This window comes from Enoplosus armatus, chromosome 8 (genome assembly GCF_043641665.1).
Source record: "Enoplosus armatus isolate fEnoArm2 chromosome 8, fEnoArm2.hap1, whole genome shotgun sequence".
NCBI classification, from domain to species: Eukaryota; Metazoa; Chordata; class Actinopteri; order Centrarchiformes; family Enoplosidae; genus Enoplosus; species Enoplosus armatus.
In genome coordinates, this window is record NC_092187.1 from 7860007 (window position 1) to 7877524 (window position 17518).

Sequence of the window (17518 nt, forward strand, 5' to 3'; positions counted from 1 at the left end):
TTCTGCACCTTTCTGTCTTTGCTGCTGTGACGTGTAAATTTCCCCGCTGTGGGATTAATAAAAGTCTAAGCCTAAATCAGTCTACCTCAAAAGAACCAAAAAGCCTTAAAGCAACTGAGAATCCTCCTTTTGCATTAAAGTACAAACACATGTATAAAAATAGCAATAATAACAGTTCAATGGCATATAGAGAAAAGAATAGTGAAACAAGACTGAAACAAGCACTAGAAAGAAAAAAAATAAAAATAAGACAGTTCATCCTGTCGGATCAGACGTTTTCTCCTCTTCGTCACTGCTGCTGGAGGAAGACGGCGGCACGTCCTCGCCCATCCTCTTTAGTCTGGCTTTGTAGTACGCCTTCTTCATCCTGAAGGCCTTCTCCTTCTGCCGGGCCGCTCTCCTCTTCTCCCTCACCAGCTCCTGCTCCCACGCCAGCACCTTCATCCTGTTCTCCCACTCCAGTATCTTCATCTGCTGCTGCTGCTCCAGAGCTTCCGTTCTCTGCTGGTGCTCCAGCCTCGACATGTCCACGCAGTCGTGCTGAGTCGCGCGGCGGCCCACTTCCTCCGTCTCGCTGCCCGGCGGTTGGAGACGCTGGCTGATGAGCCTGGAGGTGCCTGTGAGGTCGGAGTTGCAACAGGTCAGTGAGGTGAGCCTTGTGTCCCTGAGTGCATTGGTCCAATATCTATTGCTAAATGCATTTTTGCACCTTTTTGTAAAGCACCTTGTTCCAGGAAGAAACTATTTAGCATTTACTGGAACCTTACTGCATATTTCAGTGACCTCTGGTGATCTGTATGAATGCTTCATGCTCATTTATCAGTATCTAAATATTCGGACAAGGAACGGATATTTCTTGCAATGTTTATTAACTTTATTAAGTTTACTGCACATCGACTCCAACCACAAATGTACTTAAATAGATAATGGTAGATTTATTTTAACACATAAGCATGTAAATTGTCTATTTAAATATAAATTTGTGATGTATGTGTAATTCCATTCCTTCCTCATCATCCTCAGTAAAGGTAACCTAAACAATCTAAAGGTCCTCATCAGGTTAATACTGGAATATCACAGATCATATAAACATATTCATTCAAAGGTCCAGACTAACACCAATATTTGCCAACAGCAAGTGTCTCTAGGCAAAAATACTGTGGCAGCTTGCAGAGCTTTATTCCTTGGGTACCTGGCGCTGTGAAGAAGGCAGCAGGAAATGTCACATCCTGTAGCTCTGCATTGTGGGAGGTGGAGTTTGTAGCGGGGCTGTGGTGCAGATCTGACCAGTCGCTGCCTGTCATTCGCTCCAAGGCGTCACGCTGGAGGCAGATGGCCACTTGCTCCTTGCTGTCCTCAGTCTGCGACGGAGACAACAGAGTGTTTTTTTAAGGGATTACTTTACGCTGATGGAACATGAATGTTAGTTTCTGAATCGTAGCTGTCCATTAACATGAGCTGCTCCACGTTTCCCTTAATGTTGTTTAAATATCTGCACATGTGAAATGATGTCTCTAAAATAAATGTAAATCCAAAACAATCACTTTTTTGATATTTACCCGATTCACGTTGCCATTCACCTGTCCAGCGGCATTTATCATCATCAAATTGCCTGCTAATAAGCAAAAAGGACAGGGAGACAGTCAGGGTGGGGGGCAGGAGGTAAATGTGTTTCAGGAAAATGAGCATAGAACGCTTCCTTCTGGTGGAAGCAGGTACAACACCCCCTTCATAATAAAACACTATTTGGCTTATCAGTTCGCAACACACTCAACACCCAAAAACTGTTCAGACTCTGTAGGTAATGAAGCATGATTACAAGTGGACAGACATGAATGTATTTTAGGTTGTAAATCTTTTGCAGCCAATTCTAATCTCACTGCTGTAAAGCAGTCAAGAGGAAAGAGGAACTCTAATTTATCTCTAAACTTTCAATTAACTTTACACAAATGAAAATAAAACCACCCACCAGAGATAAGAAGTAGAGCAAAAAAGTGTCATTTATTCAGTATAATGGGATGGTAGAATTTCTATACTTGGAAAACCTCAAAAGGTGCTGGGAGTCTTAACACTTGAGCAGCAAAGCACACCTTAAAAATGACCATACTTTTCCAATTGCGCTGCAGATTCAGGGGTGGCTTTGTTACTTGGTAAATATTACAAGGTAGACCCCAGATTTGTTTATTAGCAGATTACTTAATTTATGGATTCTGATTTATTAAGGGCTTATTAATGGGGTTTCTTCTAAAATACAATCATCACAGCATTACCTTTCCATAAATAAAATATTAAGGTACAACCTTTTAAAACGGTACTAAATAATGGATGGCTGTCATGCTATTTGGTAACTTTCAAGGGCTTTTAGCCCTTAAAACTCTTTGAACTGTGTGGAAAACCTATTAATACACCTCAATATATTAAAATCTATTAATTAATCCATGAAGAATTATCGTAAAATCATATCAAACACACTTTAGTTACATTATTAGTGGGTAGATTTAAAAATGGTATTGTAAAGGGTGTTCAGGGTCAGATTTGAGTTCCCCTGAGAGGACCGCTTGCTCAAGGACACTTCAATCGAATGCAGATGTTCAACTACGGCTGCTCCTCATCTCCACTGCAGGGAAGGGTTTCTAAAGCTCTAATAGTACGGCATATAAAACATAAAAAGACAGTAAATCACACATACTGCACTACACGGTTTATTCGCTGTACGTGTTGTCATGTGAAAATCTAACACATGCACACATACAGGATCCATGTCCAGCGGGAGAAGCTGTGTCGATGACCTGGGACAGATGTTTCACTCACACACGTCTATACTGTTGTTGTAGCACACACCCACTACAGAACTGCTACAACACACAATTATACTAGTCAAACAAACAACGGCAAAGAATCACATGCACTCACAAATACTTCTGAACAGTTTCAGCACGCTTCTTAAGCTGTTTTCCCGTTGTAAAATTGAAGCTAAGCTACCTTCCACTAGCTTGCGGACCGCTGCTTTGTGGCCAGCTCCCCCTGCGTGACTGGTGAGAGCAGCCTCGCCCATGGTCTGAAGTTTGATTGATTTACAACAGGCCCGGCATCGGGCGAAGTGAATATCCTGGATGTCCTTAACCAGCCAGTCCTTGTAAATTCCCTTTGAGAGCCAGGAGTCTTGGAATTTACATTTTCCAGGCATAGTTAGCTGTGAAGTTAGCTGGACCGCTACCTAACGGCCAGGCACAACCTCTTACCTTCTACTGCCTCCTGTTGCGTTCAGGGTCTACCCGAAGATCAAAATGAAGTTATTTCTACAGTGCACATTGATTGAAGTTGCTCTCTGTATTTCTGACAAAGAGTTAGAAAATATTTATAAAGTACCACTGGTACATTGAGCTGCGTCATATGGCTTCCTATGATATTTCTAAAATAATCTAATGTTACTTAAAGCATTAGAAAGAAAGTGCAGAAAGATCACAATTGTATCTGCTGCTGTAGTAAAGAAAAAAGCATGTATTTATTTGTCTAAATACGTGTCAAGTAACGATAAAGGAATCACGAAACAGAATAACTAGAATATCAGTCATTTTAAAATAAATGGCTACGACTGATGCGAACCATTCTATTTTTCCAGTAAACACTTAGAGGCAGCACAACTCAACGGCAGTCACATGTGTCGCTAACCTTTTTTCTAACCAATCAGCGTTCATGAAGTCAGCAGTCTGAGGTCTGATTGGTTAAAACGCGGCAGGGAACACAGGACAGAACATAAACACATGGGTACTAGATTGCGGATCGTAGATGCAAATAAATGCGTTTTAAAGCAGATTTGAAACACATTTATCTGGCGCTTGAGGCTTATCGTGAGTAAACCGTGTAGCGGCATTGATATTGTCCTGGAAAAGTTACTTTTCATGATTTATATCCTCAAAATAACACGTGAAGGGCTCTTGCAGTTAGCTTGTTTTGCTACCTGAAAGGCTGAACTCAATAGTGACTGAACTCAACACAGACTTTATCAACATTTTCATGTTTCCGACCACACAGCCCGTTTGTCATCTTTGTCATCTGGCACTACCATCTTTAACAAGTGTGTATTGTAACTTTATATCTTTCAGGCACCATTGATAATGTGTCTTGAATGACAGTTAGCACTCATTAAGAGATGGAGACAGCAGCCCTGGTCGCTCCAGTCACAGCTCTGGAGTTCCTTCAGGATGCATTTCTACTGACAGGTATGAAGCAGTGACAGTTAGTAACATTTCTAGTGTAAAACCAGAACCATATTGGCCAATGTGGTTATGCATTTTTGTACAAGTCTTGTACAGGTTGAGCTTTAAATGTGGTTTGTCATATGTTTTAATTATGTTTGTGCTGGGTAGTGTGTCATTTCTCTTCTTGCTTGTTTGGAAAAAGACTGAACACTCTAAGGATCACTAGTGATGGACGGATCACGCCTCATGAAGCTTTGGGGCTTCCTTTCTATTAGTGCTGAGAAGGTTTTTGAAGTTTTGGGGCTTCGGACAACGCCATATCAGTCAGATCTGGTGGCTTGTAAAACTGGCAGCAGCCCTTGCCTTCAACACTGGCGCTGAAGCAGCACAATACCTCTCTGATTTTAGAGTTTTAGTCTCATGCATGTGCAATAAAAGTCCAAGAAGCCTGCCTGTTATTATTAAATCTGTAATACTTTTATTCAGAACTGCTGCATTAAATGTAGATGTTATTGTGCATCATGTTACAGTAAAATAATTGATAAATGTGTTTTCCAAAAAGATATAAGGCATATTTATTTTAACTTCATGGTTGATATTCTCATATTTCATATGAGTTGCAATGTGATATGATATTCATTAGATTCATCTATTACTTTTATTCCATTATTATTTGGTATTATCAGGTGGAAATGTTATGTCTTGCTAGTGTACATCTCCATATTTCTCAATTATTCTCCTCTTCTTATCCTACTAATGTGGCGATCAGAGTTCAGCTGCAAAACTTTAAAAACTGTCAAACTGAATTAATTAATTAATTAATTAATTAATGAAGTGCTTTCTGAAGCACCAGTGATGTGAGACTTCGGACATCATCAGTCACGTGGTGTTGTTCATTTGACACAAGCTCTGACACAATGTATTGAAACAGTGCGCTTCACAGGGGTGAAACAAGCTTTGGAGCTTCGGTATCATCTACCCATCTCTACTAAATGTTCTGTTACCCTTTCCTCGCAGGTGAGGGTCCAGTCTTGACAGTATACAGTCTCCAGCCTCGCCCTAAAGCCCGCATCTCACTTAGTGTGCTCCAACACATCAGAATCCATGGGATAAGACCTAGAAGTCTGCCGACTGGCCCAGCTCAGAGTTCTGCCACAGGAACCTATGAGGGGGAGAAAGATGGTGAGCACACAAAGATGTTTATTTTCACTGTTCTCTTTTTTAAAAAATGAATTCCTTCTGTTGTGTTCAGAGAGGTTGTTGTATTTCTTCACTTCGGTCAGGATGTATAAAAGATTGACTAGCCGATTTGAGTGAAATGAGATGGACATATAACTCTGGTTAAGAGTTTGCACTCACTGACAGCCCTCTGGTTATTTTCTTTATAGATGTTGTTTTTGTATTTATTCTCACTCATAAATTCACAAAATTGCTTCTTTCCTGTCAATCCCCAGAACTGTGGTCCACAGCTGAGCCCAACTTCTTTGACCTAGCGGTGTTTGGAGGCAAGGCAGTGAGGCTGGTGAGGCTCCATGTGGATCTCCAGGATGGGGAGCACTTGCACTTGGAGATTCTGGGTCCCCTCATGGAGCTACAGGACTGGGCCCTGGATGTCCGCTGGCTCTCTGGAGACAAACACTCACTGCTCTGTGTGGCTGTAGCCCACAATAGTGCTCTTCTCCTGGACGTCATGACAGGAAATGTCCTGGTTCAGCACTCCTGTCTCGAGGGGTGTCTGCTGTACTCTGCCCTCCTTCTGGTACATGAAACCTGGGCAGATGCAGTCTTAGTAGGAGGGACTGTTTTCAACCAGCTGGTTCTCTGGAAGCCTGGAGGAGGAGACAAAAATAACGATTCTGAGCACAAAGCTCCAGTTGAGAGACGTCTGCTGGGCCACAGCGGGGTCATCTTCAGCATCTCGTACCTCCAGGAGAAAGGATGGCTGGCTTCAGCCTCTGATGACCGCAGTGTAAGGGTGTGGGGTGTTGGTGCTTTAGGGGGCCCTGGAGGAAAATGTGGGGACTTGAACCCAGCTTGTTTAAGGGTCCTATATGGACACCAGGCTAGAGTGTTCTCGGTGCGTCTCACCCATGGGAAAGTGTTCAGTGCTGGGGAAGACGGCGCCTGTTTAGTCTGGGACTGGGCTGGAGGTGGCAAGGTGGTTCGTACGTTGAAGGGACACCGAGCAGGGGGGGTTCGTGCACTTGCAGTCAGTGAGGGAAGAGGAGATGAAGGGCGATGGGTGGCTACAGGGGGGGCAGATGGGGGGGTGAGGTTGTGGAGGGTGGAAGGGAGTGAGGAGAGTACGGAGAAAATGGAGGAAGCAGTGACAGAGAAGCTAAGTGATCTGAAATTTCCTGGTCAAGGTTTACCTAAAGTGGTTTGTATAGCAGGGGAAGAGGATGAAAATGCAACTTGGAGTCCGAGTAAGTTTGTGGTTTGCACTGACCAAGGAATAGTTTATCAATACAGCGAAGGGCAATGGGAGATGGTTTGGCAAGGGACACCAGAGTTTCAATCTTACTGTGTGATGGAAACAATAACTGTCAGTGTGAAAGACTCAACAGCAAAAGTTAATTTATGTGCTGTAGGAAACCTCAGTGGGTCCGTCCAGGTCTTCCCCATCTCTCATCCTCAGTGTGGGACTCTTCTCACAGGTGGATCAAGGAAGATCCATAGTCTTATTTGGCAAGAGGTAAAAGAAAGCTTGCATTTGCTAGCATCAGGCGCTGAAGGACTTGTCTATCGCTGGTGCATAGAAGTAAAATTGGATGAAAACTGTTCCTTGGCTCTCAGTGTAAATCCCCTCCCTCCTTTCCTCCTCCCCCCCTGCGCCAAACGCTGGCTGACAGCTGCAGTGCCCCTCCACTCCACATCACGGGGGTTGCTGTGGGTGTGTGGGGACAGGAGAGGGTCCCTGCTTTTGTTTCAGGAAGGAGGAAAACTGGAGCAAAAGATGGGAGGTGACGGAAGGATGGGTGAAGGCTTGCTGACAGGCAGGAAACAAACTGATGATGACGGGGTTGAAGCTGAGGAAAATGGAAGCAGTGGAGACAGAAAAGGCGAACTAATGGAGGAGAGGGAAAGAGAAGAAGTGGGTGACCTAATGCTGCACCCACTGAGCTGCCTGTTTGGAGTGCATGGAAAGCAGGGTGTAACTTCAGTGTGTGAATACCAGGGACTGCTCTACAGCACTGGCAGGGACGGCTGTGTGAGGGTCTTCAGAGTGCCTCCAACACCACCAGAAAAAACTGAAGGACAGAGTAATGGAATGAGTGTAGAGAACAAGGGAGGGCTTCAGCTGGAGGTTCTCAGAGTCCAGCGAGCCTGCAAGGGTATGGAGTGGCTGGAGAGGGTTTTGATTCTTGAACCTGAAATTCCAGTGGAGGAGGAGGAGGAGGAGGAGGAGGAGGAGGAGGAGGAGGAGGAGGAGGAGGAGGAGGAGGAGGAGGAGGAGGAGGAGGAGGAGGAGGAGGAGGAGGAGGAGGGGGAAGGAGAGGACCACAGAGAGGAATGTAAGTACCACTACAAGACAAAAAAACACAATGTGACAGAAAAGCTGGAGGTTACAGAGGACGGGAGCTTTAGAGGAGAAGAAAAACAGACGGAGAACAAGGGTAGAGAAGCCAGGTTTGCCATAATTGGCTTTCATGCTGTCCACTTTGTGGTTTGGGACCCTGTGAGGCAGGAGAGGCTGTTTGCAGTGCCTTGTGGTGGGGGGCATCGCTCTTGGAGTCTCTGGCCGTCCCACAAGGGGTTTTGGCGCGGATATGGCGCTCTTGTCTTCATCAAGCAGGGGGCTGTCCTGGCTTCGCTACCCCCTGGAGAGACACCAAGCTGTGCTGGGAAGGCAGGAAGAACTGGAGGATGGAGCCTGAGAGAGGGAGTCCATGGGAGGGGGATCGGGTGTGTGTGCAGGCTGGGGACGATAAGGGGAATTGGGAATGAGATTCAAACAAAGAGTTCTGGAAATTTGGCGGAAAATGAGGCAAAGGATGTGGAGAGAGAGGACGGGCACTGGGAGATAGTGGTGACGGGAGGAGAGGACACTAGCTTAACCGTCCTGGCGGTGCATCCCAACTCTGGCAGCATCGAGGTTCTCTCAGTTATTACTGACCACATCTCAAGCATTCGGACGGTGACCGCGGTAACACACCCAGCGGGAGGGGGTGAAAACCAGACACGGTCTCTCTCTGCCCTGCTCGTGTCAGCTGGCGGGCGAGCTCAGATGCAGTGTTACCGGCTGTTGGTTGGCTGGGACAGGCAGAGACTGGTTCCCTCCTGCCAGGTGATCCAGGTGGCCGCTCACCGATTGGACGAACAGTGGGAGAGGAGGCGGAACCGACACAAGACGGTGAAAATGGACCCAGAAACAAGGCGAGTTAATCGTTGTGATGAAGGAAGCATGAACAGAAAGATGGAGAAGCTGCGTCATCCCACTTGTGTCCGTTTTGTGCACATATGTAAAGGGAATTTCAGTGATAAAGAGATGGATTTTTTCTTTATGAATACCTAATTTAGTCCACCTACTTTTAAGTGCTTTTTTCCCTCCTTCCTATCTTTTGTCTTTATCTACTTCCTTCCTTCCCGTCTTCATTCCAGCATCCAGTCTTACCAGTTGTGTCTGTGTGTTTTCAGATACATGTCTGTAGCAGTGGTGGATGAGGAGACAGACTGTGGTCTTCTGGCTCTGGCCTGCAGCGACGGAGCTCTCAGGTTGGTGTCCAAGTTTTCCACACGTCTGAAACCTCTTTCTCTAGAGCTGGAGAAACATGTTACAGTAGAAAAACAGAATGTCTTCCAATTGTTGTAACGCTCTCAAATTTGTATTTTCTTTAGTAAGGTGGTAGCTGTGATTGTTGCTGAATGTGAGAGAAAGTGTGTTGAAATGTTTTGTTACTTGGCAAAATGTAGCTTGAATGTGTCTGAAGATATTCATGTGTTCTGTCGTCTTCCTTTAGATGCTGTTTCCTCAACATTAAAATCACTCTTCTCTGTCACTTCATTTGATTTTATAATACATTGTCTTAAAATGCTTTTCTTGCTCCCTCATGTTTTTGTCTTCTCGCCTCCATTACTGTCTTTTCAAGGTTGTTTTCGGTCTGTGAAGTTAAACGTCAAATTGATTTGTTGTGGGAGACGTTTTACCACCAGCGCTGTGTGCTCAGCGTTGCCGCCTGCAGCCTGAAGGATGGACAAGGCAACAGGTGAGCCAGTGTTGTTTTTATTTCCAGAACCTGAATTGGGAGGATTTTGGCACCTTCATCATCAGAACCAGAATTGATGCGTTCAGAATCGTTTTTTGATTTATATTATTGTCTCTCTCTCAGGTATAACCTGCTGTTCAGTGCTGCAACAGATGGCAAAATTGCAGTGTGGGATTTGACTGAAGCTTCTTCCTTATCAGCTGGTACTTCGAGCAATGCTCCAACTCCACCAATCCCATGCCTCGACATTCCCGCCCACCAGAGCGGCATCAACTCATTGGCTGTTTGGGCAGAGAAACTGGGACAACAAGAGGGCGGATGCCTGGTAACTGTTGCTAGCGGAGGGGATGATGGGCAGCTGACAGTATCCACAATTAGGGTGCAGTACCCAGAAGAAGGGACGACTGGTGGCAGCAGAGGGTTTTCTCCAATTTCTGAGCCCCTGATTTCTATACAAACCCAGTTCCAACCCCCAAACCAGCTTCATCTTCACCTTCACTCCCAGTCCCACATCCCCTTGGCTCACGCTGCCCCTCTGACTGCCCTGAGACTCCTGAGCCCAGGCCTCGTGGTCTCAACTTCCTCAGATCAGAGGGTTTGTCTGTGGAGAGTCTGCAGTACCGGTATTAGCCAGACTGGGGCGCTGTGCTCCCACGTTGCAGATGCTGCAGGACTCACAGTGTGGGAGGGGCAGATGATAGAGGAGGAGGAAGGAGATAAAAAGAGGAAAACATGTTTTGAGTCTGGGAAGGAGATTGCAATTTGGAGAGGGAAAGGGAGTCAGACAGGATTAAGAACGATGTGTAAGACAGACGGGAGATCCAGTAAGGACAAGGAAGCTGATGAGGTCGAGGGTGGTGAACCTGTTGAAGCCGCGAGCGAGACAGGAGACCCAGTTTGTAAGACCAGGGATGAGAAGGGAGGTGAGACAGCTGGTGAGCGTAGAAATCAAACAGAGGCTGACGGCGCGGGTAAGACGGAGAGCGAGGTAAACGCTGAGACCGGTCTTAAGGCTTCCTGTGAGAGCAAGAAAAAGAGAGAAAAGACGGGATGGGTGCTGGTCTGCGGCCAGGGCTTCCAGTTACTGCAAGTCAGAAATACAGAGACGGATGCAGAGATGTGGACCACAATAAGAAAAAGAGAAGAGCAGAGTTAAAGTGACTTTACAACAAAAGTCGACATAAGTGGAATCAAAAGATAGCAGCGGTCCAAACAATTTATATATGAATAAACCTTGATTGCAGCTGTATGAATTGATATCAAATGACTTATACTTTGGTAATTTTTAATAAAGTGTATTTTTTCTCCAGCTTTCTTCTATTTATGGGGTACATTGCCGTTTGTTAACCATTTATTGCTGTTGTGGTTCAATGAGGATTTATTAAAAAGCAATCAGAAAAATATTAGGTCTGTTTCTGAAACAGGGATAATAGTTCCAGCAGGAATATCACCAACAACCACAACATCATTCATTTCTGCCAGCCTGAAAAAATCCAAACAAGAACTCAGAAGCATTTGGTGCTCATCAAGGAAACATTAAAATCTTCGTGGCTACCATCTCTGATGTGTTTTTAGCCATCTGTGGCCTCCTTCAGGGGGATAGCACCACACTGCACAAGATGGCGGAAATGACAGGAGTTATTTTTAATAAAGCATGTTGACTTCTCAACCAGCCAAGAAATAAAGCCGTTTACTTGTAGAGAGCCTTGGGACGTTCACTAAGAACAATGCCAAATCTAAGACTGCCTGAGCCAAATATCTCCATGCCGAAAGATCCACAAAGTATTTGGGATATTTATGGTTTATATGTACTGTAGTTTATGTTTAAAATGCCAGCCCACTCGTGAAGGCACTTAACCCCCCCCCTCCACAAAAAACATCGTCCTGACATCATGATAGACTTAAAACTGGTAGACAACATCTGATGGTACACATAAAATAAGCAATATAAACTATTACAAGTGAGTGCAATGTCACAACCACTGCAGGAGTTGTTTAGAGATTGATTAATCACTGCAGAGTGGGAAGATGACCTGACATGGTTCCTAGCCTGTTGCTAGATAAGAGAGAAAATAAAAAAATTACATTTCAGCTGCCAAACTTTATGATTTAGGGAGGATTTTTCTCCACTTGCGATTTTTCATCAATCTGGTTAAACTGCTCATAAGTCCTTCATATAACTGGTGATGATGGGTCATTAGTTAATTTCATGGGCTCACAAGCCAAAAAGGGTTGGACCTGCTGCTCCACAGAGAACTGACCTTATTAGGTGGGTTTGCTCTTCTACTTTTACAGTATTTGTGAGGACCAGTTTGAGTGTTCACCCATGAAGTTTTGTCCGGTCCTCACTTCTTCAAAGGTTGTCTGGGGGTTTGGACTGAGGGTTACAATTAGGTTAAGGGTTGGGGTTAGGTGTGTAGTTGTGATGGTTACGGTCACCGTTAGTGGCAAGTCCGTCAGTGATGGTCCTCACACACCGAAATTGTGTGCATCTTTTTTGAATTTATTTGTATTTATTTGGTTTTCTAGTCACACTTTGCATCAATGTTAAGAACAGAACGGTTCACTGTGTGTAATACACAGTCGAAAAACGGCTGTACATGCGCAGGTTTGTGTATCCAGCCACTTAGTCAGGAAACAGTATTTGTTTTGGGATTATTAAGACCCCATTTTTGTTCACCAGTAAGTCAAGAGTGTGAACATGGAGTGTGTGTTTGGTCGATCGAAGGTGAGGGTTTATATAACCATGCTCCCCCATACTGTGATTAAATTGTGTGCATGTGCTCTGAAATGTTAATTTAGCGCTGTTGAAGCAGAATTTGTTGTGATATGAAATGCTAATACTGCTTAAGTGGCAGGTTGATATGGGACTGTGCGCACAAGTATTTGCATGTTTGGTGTGTGTGTGTGTGTTTGTCTGCCTGGTATGCAAATGTAGCTGTGTCAGAAGTGTGAGACGGCTAGCAGCATGTTCACCTGCGCCACTTAAATGTCATTCACTGTAGATTATAGAGAGAGTGTGTGTGTGTTGATTCACAGTCACCTGCCTGGAATTTAAATGTAGATCTCAGATGAAGTGTGCATCTGTATCCCTGTGTGTGTGTGTGTGTGTGTGTGTGTGGAGGGCTAGATGGGGGTCAGAGCCCATGAAGGGGCCGACTGCAGGTATCCATGAATATTTTAATATTTTAGCCTCGTCTCACATTGCCTTTTGTCAAGCACCCATCTCACCACCTGCCACTCACAGTGGAGAGAAAGAGGGAGGAAGAGAGAGGAAGATGGAAAGCTAATGTTACCCTGAAAATGAACAGATGAAGAGTGAAGGGAGGAGAAAATATGGAAAAAAGGAGGGACCTGGAGAGAGAGGGAATGAAAGCTCTCATGTTCATCACCCCTGCCACTCACAAAAAGAGAGGTACATCCTTCTTACCTTTGTACCCAGGGAGAGAAAGAAAAGGAGGGGGGAGGGAAAGCAAGAGCCAAAGTACCTGTGCAGCCACCACTATCACTTACAAGAGGAAGAAAGAGTGAGAGAAGAGAGGGGAGGGAGAGTGAAAGCACCACTGCTGACAAGGCAAAGGTGAGGCTGGCAACAAGGGAGAAGGGGGTGGGGGTGCAGAAAAGGAGGAGGCACCTGCTGCTCTGAGCGTCACTGCTGGTGTTTTTTGGGTCGCGGAAGAGAAAGAAGGAAAGACAAGAAAGACATGTGACACACTGTGACGTGAGACACAGAGAGGAAGATGCCTTTCCAAGACCAGGATGTGTGTCTGGGATTAGTTGTATGTTTTATGGGAAGATTTTAGAAAAAGAGAGTAATCATCTTCAGTCTTCAAACAACATGTGGAGAGAGAGGAAGTGACTTCTGTTTTGCTGTCAAAGTACAGAGTGACAATTTACACCCATCAAAGAGGTACATGCGCACTCTCTCACAGCTTTCCATCACTACTCCTGACGATGTGCCATTTGCTGTTTATTTCCTGTCTTTCTTTTACCTTAACCCTAATCTGCAATACCAAGATGCTAGCTGTTTACGAACTTGGTGTCAAGAAGGTGCCCTTCATTTTAGAGGATTTTCTTATCTTTCTCTCTTTATCAGCACATTAAGTGCAAAGACAGAGCACTGACCTTTCCTCATTTCCCTTTTCAAACTGTCACTCACAGAAGAGCTAAATGTTGCATTTGACTGAACGGAAGGAATAGTTTTTAGCAAACTTTGTTTTTTGCTGAGACTCTGAAGTGCATCATGAGCTTACACGTGCTAGATTATTTGCTATTTACTTTAACCACAGCACAAAATAGCATGGCACAGTCTGAATCTGGCACAAGGTTTTTTAATAACTACACCCTGAGTTTAACTTCCCTTCGAATGTGTGTATCTACATACTGTTGTATCCCCCTTTTGTTCTAAATCATTCTTAAAGAGATTCTTTCTCACATGAAAAGCTGTTTCCTTACAGTTTTGCACACATCCATAAGTTTTGCTTTTCTTTTCTTTTGGTTCCAACATCTGCCAAGTGGTTCTGTTTTCAGTCCTATGTCTTTATTTTCAGGGTATCAAAAACTTACTTGAGTTCAACAATATATGGTTGACAGTTAGGTCATGGATTTTAGTGGCTCTGTGAGGCTGTATAGGCTTATAGACAGTGGTGCATATATTTAACCATCAGCATGCTAACATGCTCAGTGACATTGCGAGCAGGTCATGTTTACCATGTTTGTGCAAATCTATCTAGTAAATGTTGAGATTTTTAACTGGATAAGTGAAAACCTGTCAGTTGTTGAGCTGTCCCTGCACTTCACTGTGTGTATGATGAAAGAGGCACACAGTAAACTGCAAACATGTTTGTGTGATCATGTCAATTGTGAAATAGCCTATAGCTTATTAAATAGCTTATTTCTGCTGACAGGCTCCTGGATTGGTGATGTCACGTGAACGACTGCCTCTCATTGGTTCATCAGGGAGTAAAACAACAGGTGATCCACTCATGACCCACTCACCTCTCTGTTTACAGAGGCTAGATATTATGCTGCAGGAGCATGGAGTATGCGCGAGCATGTCTTGGAGATACTTGATCATCAGTTAATGGCTGTCATTTGTTTAATAATTCTAAAACGTCAAAACCTAATGTTTCATTGATCGGGCCATATTGAAAAGTGCAATGTATTGTTTGTGAGTCACTCAAGTACAACACTTTCATATCCTACAAATAGGGGCTTTATAGGTCAGATTTCTTAAACAAACAAAAATAGGAAGTATTGATTATACCTGTTGAGCAGCACGTCATTTACTGATGATTTTCATACTTTGCATGAAATCAGTTTTCATGATGATATCCAGATTATTCACTTATGCCTTTTTCTTAACAGTGCCTGTATAATGCTGGAAATTCAACATATAACAACAAACTCTGGGGTTTGAAATTGGCAATAGCGCTCCAAAACTGCAGTTGAAACTAGAAGTGTACTGACTTACTCATATACTTACTGCCATAGTGCACTGTGAACTAGATAGTGTATAATTTATAGTATATATCATGGATTTGGGGCACAGCACTAAGGAGAAAAAAAAAATATCGAGGACAACTTTAGCTACATCAAGCGTTCGAAATGATGTTGCGGGCGCATGAGATACAGTTTGTTCCCACATTTTGATTAATTCTTGAGCACAAAATACAATTCACAAATTAATCAAAACGTGGAAACTAATGCTCTTTTTCTCTCTATGGCCACTCTGAGGCTCTGTACAGCACTGATCAGTATTGACTGATAAGTCAACACATTTTCTATTCCTCCTACTTGAGGCACAAAGTTGCTTTGTGCTGCTTTAAAATTGCCATCAGAAATGTCAAAAATAAAAAAGTAAGGATTCAGTGTGTCTTGCTCAAAGACACTTCATCAGGACAGATGTGTTTTAAGCCAGAACAGTTAACAGTTAATCTACCAACTACACTACCTTGTATCTTTTTATTTTTTCCTCCTATCTCCCCTTTCTTACCACAGCCAAACCACCTCTCTCCTCCCCGGCTCTCCCGCGCCCCCATCAGGCTAATCACCGAAAACGCAGCCAGCAGGAAACAACACCCTCCTCCTCCTCTCACCCTCATCCAGGACCTTCTTCCATCCTCCTCTCAGACTCCACCATGGCGCCTTGGGAAGGCCTGGTGCTCTCCAACTCCTCCTTTACCTCGATCCCCCCGCCTCCACCTCCACCTCCACCCCCTCCTGCTCCTCAGCCCACGCCGTCCACCCCTTATCGTGGAAGACAGAACGAAGATGAAGAAGTTTCAAGTTCTAGTTTCAACTCCGAGGCTCCATCTTCACCTGTTGCAGCCCCTCAGGACAGTGCAGGTATGTCTGGAGCCAGGGATCCTTCCAAGGGATCTTGTTTTTTATTGTATTTTATTGAGACTTGGATGCAGCTAATTACTGATATTACCAAATCATTTTTTCAACCCCTATTGCGTAACCGCCATGTCTACCAACTGTGTCGGCATTCACACAATAGAAGCAGTAGAAGGCCACACTCAGAAAGTCTGGCCTAGAAGCATGACCAGCCAATAGACCGATCAGACGATGACAGCAACATCTCTGATCCACAGTTCAGAGCATGGTCATAATCCAGCAGACAGTGACAGCATCCCTGATTGCCTCTCTGCCTCTGGCTATCCGGAGCATTACAGCCCCAGAGTTCGCTACTCGTGGTTGGAGCTAACAACACAGTCCACCCCTGTACTGACAGTAAGAGAGACCCTGCTAGCTCAGGGTATCTTACTTTTCTTGCAGTTACATCTAGAAAAACTAGATGTTTTTCAGCAACACCAGCAAACTCATCCTAATATTAGTGCAGAAAAGCCTAAATTCTGACCTCTGTCCGACTTTGCAAGTGCAATTGGACCAACTCCATGGTTGTATTTTGTCAGTAAGATTTGGGAAAACGTGATGACACCCTTCTGCAGCAACAGACACAAAGCCAGCCAGCTAACTTTACAAGCAACAGGAACAACGAAGCAAGTCAGCGTTAGGTGACATTAGATAATGTTAAAATATCTAGTTAGTCCTAAATGCTAAATGGCATAAACCATAACACTTAACTTACTAAGATTATTATTTACACCCATGCTTTTCTTCCTGCGACACGTCAAAATGTCAAAAGAGGTTTATTATGTGAAGTAGCCAAAAAAGATACTCTCCATGACAGCTCAGTCCTGAGAGGAGTTCTAATCAGGCTTTGATTAATACGGGCCCTGTCCTCTTTTATAGTTTTGTGGCAATGTCTGTAACAACTTTCTGTTGACAGTATAAGTTCATTCTTGGTCCATGTCTCTGCCCTCTCTGTCTCTGCAGGTGGAGAGGGTGGAGGGTTGCAGGTGAGGCGGAGGGTGTTACCCCAGCGTCGAGTGCCTCGTCCTCCCCGTCTCCCACCGCTGCGTCCCGTCACCAACCTCAGTTTCTCTCGGAGCTTCACCTTCTCTTTCTTTGAGCTGCCGCTGCACCAGTCGCCTCGCTGCCGTGCCGAACGCATCAGAAACCTCATGCTGCTTTTGAGACAGATACATTACTGAAGAATCAGTGCTGCATGGACAGTTCATTCTTGTATTTTCCTATTCACAGGAATGTGTTCGTTTCTATATTTACTGTGAACATATGAAACTGCTTGGGTATCTTGTTAGATCTGTGTGAATCATGTTTTGAAATACTGCATTTTGGGTTTGAACTTTTGAACATATTGAACTAACCTTATTTGTCTAGTAAATGTAATATCCCCTCTATATAAACCAAAGTTGACAGTCTCACATTTTTGCTTGAATTTTCTGTTGATAAAGTTTCTTTACTTTTAATGACCTAAACTGGCTTTTCCTTTTTTATTAATCCAGCCATGCATAATCCCAGAGTCAAACTTTCATTGTTTTTAACAATTTGTTGTTGTTGAAGACTTTTCACATTTCATTCCAGTTTCTTATTGTGGTGAGATTAAAAGTTTCCACGTTTTCCTCTCTTTTCATTCTCTTTGGTTTCTTTATATCCACAGGCGCCTCTCATTCTTCAATTCTGGCATGTCATGTCTTTCAATTAATTTCACATTTTCACACATGACTTTCAATAATTATC

At 44.0% G+C, this 17518-nt stretch overlaps 1 protein-coding gene across 1 annotated transcript; it reads left to right on the top strand.

Moving 5' to 3' along the window:
- The first annotated feature begins 4153 nt into the window (after positions 1-4153).
- Positions 4154-10681, top strand: wdr6 (WD repeat domain 6). The gene is made up of 7 exons (XM_070911014.1): positions 4154-4223; positions 5220-5384; positions 5657-7627; positions 7709-8579; positions 8841-8918; positions 9293-9409; positions 9533-10681. The coding sequence occupies exons 1-7, from the start codon at positions 4154-4156 to the stop codon at positions 10563-10565; spliced, it is 4305 nt and encodes a 1434-aa protein (XP_070767115.1). The 3' UTR covers positions 10566-10681.
- Positions 10682-17518: the final 6837 nt, after the last annotated feature.

Excerpts from the sequence above, each read along its gene's own strand:
- wdr6 (XM_070911014.1), top strand. The coding sequence starts at position 4,154 with ATGGAGACAGCAGCCCTGGTCGCTCCAGTCACAGCTCTGGAGTTCCTT. Across the intron at positions 4,224-5,219 it reads GGATGCATTTCTACTGACAG|GTGAGGGTCCAGTCTTGACA; the intron begins GTATGAAGCAGT and ends CTTTCCTCGCAG. Across the intron at positions 8,919-9,292 it reads TGCAGCGACGGAGCTCTCAG|GTTGTTTTCGGTCTGTGAAG; the intron begins GTTGGTGTCCAA and ends TGTCTTTTCAAG.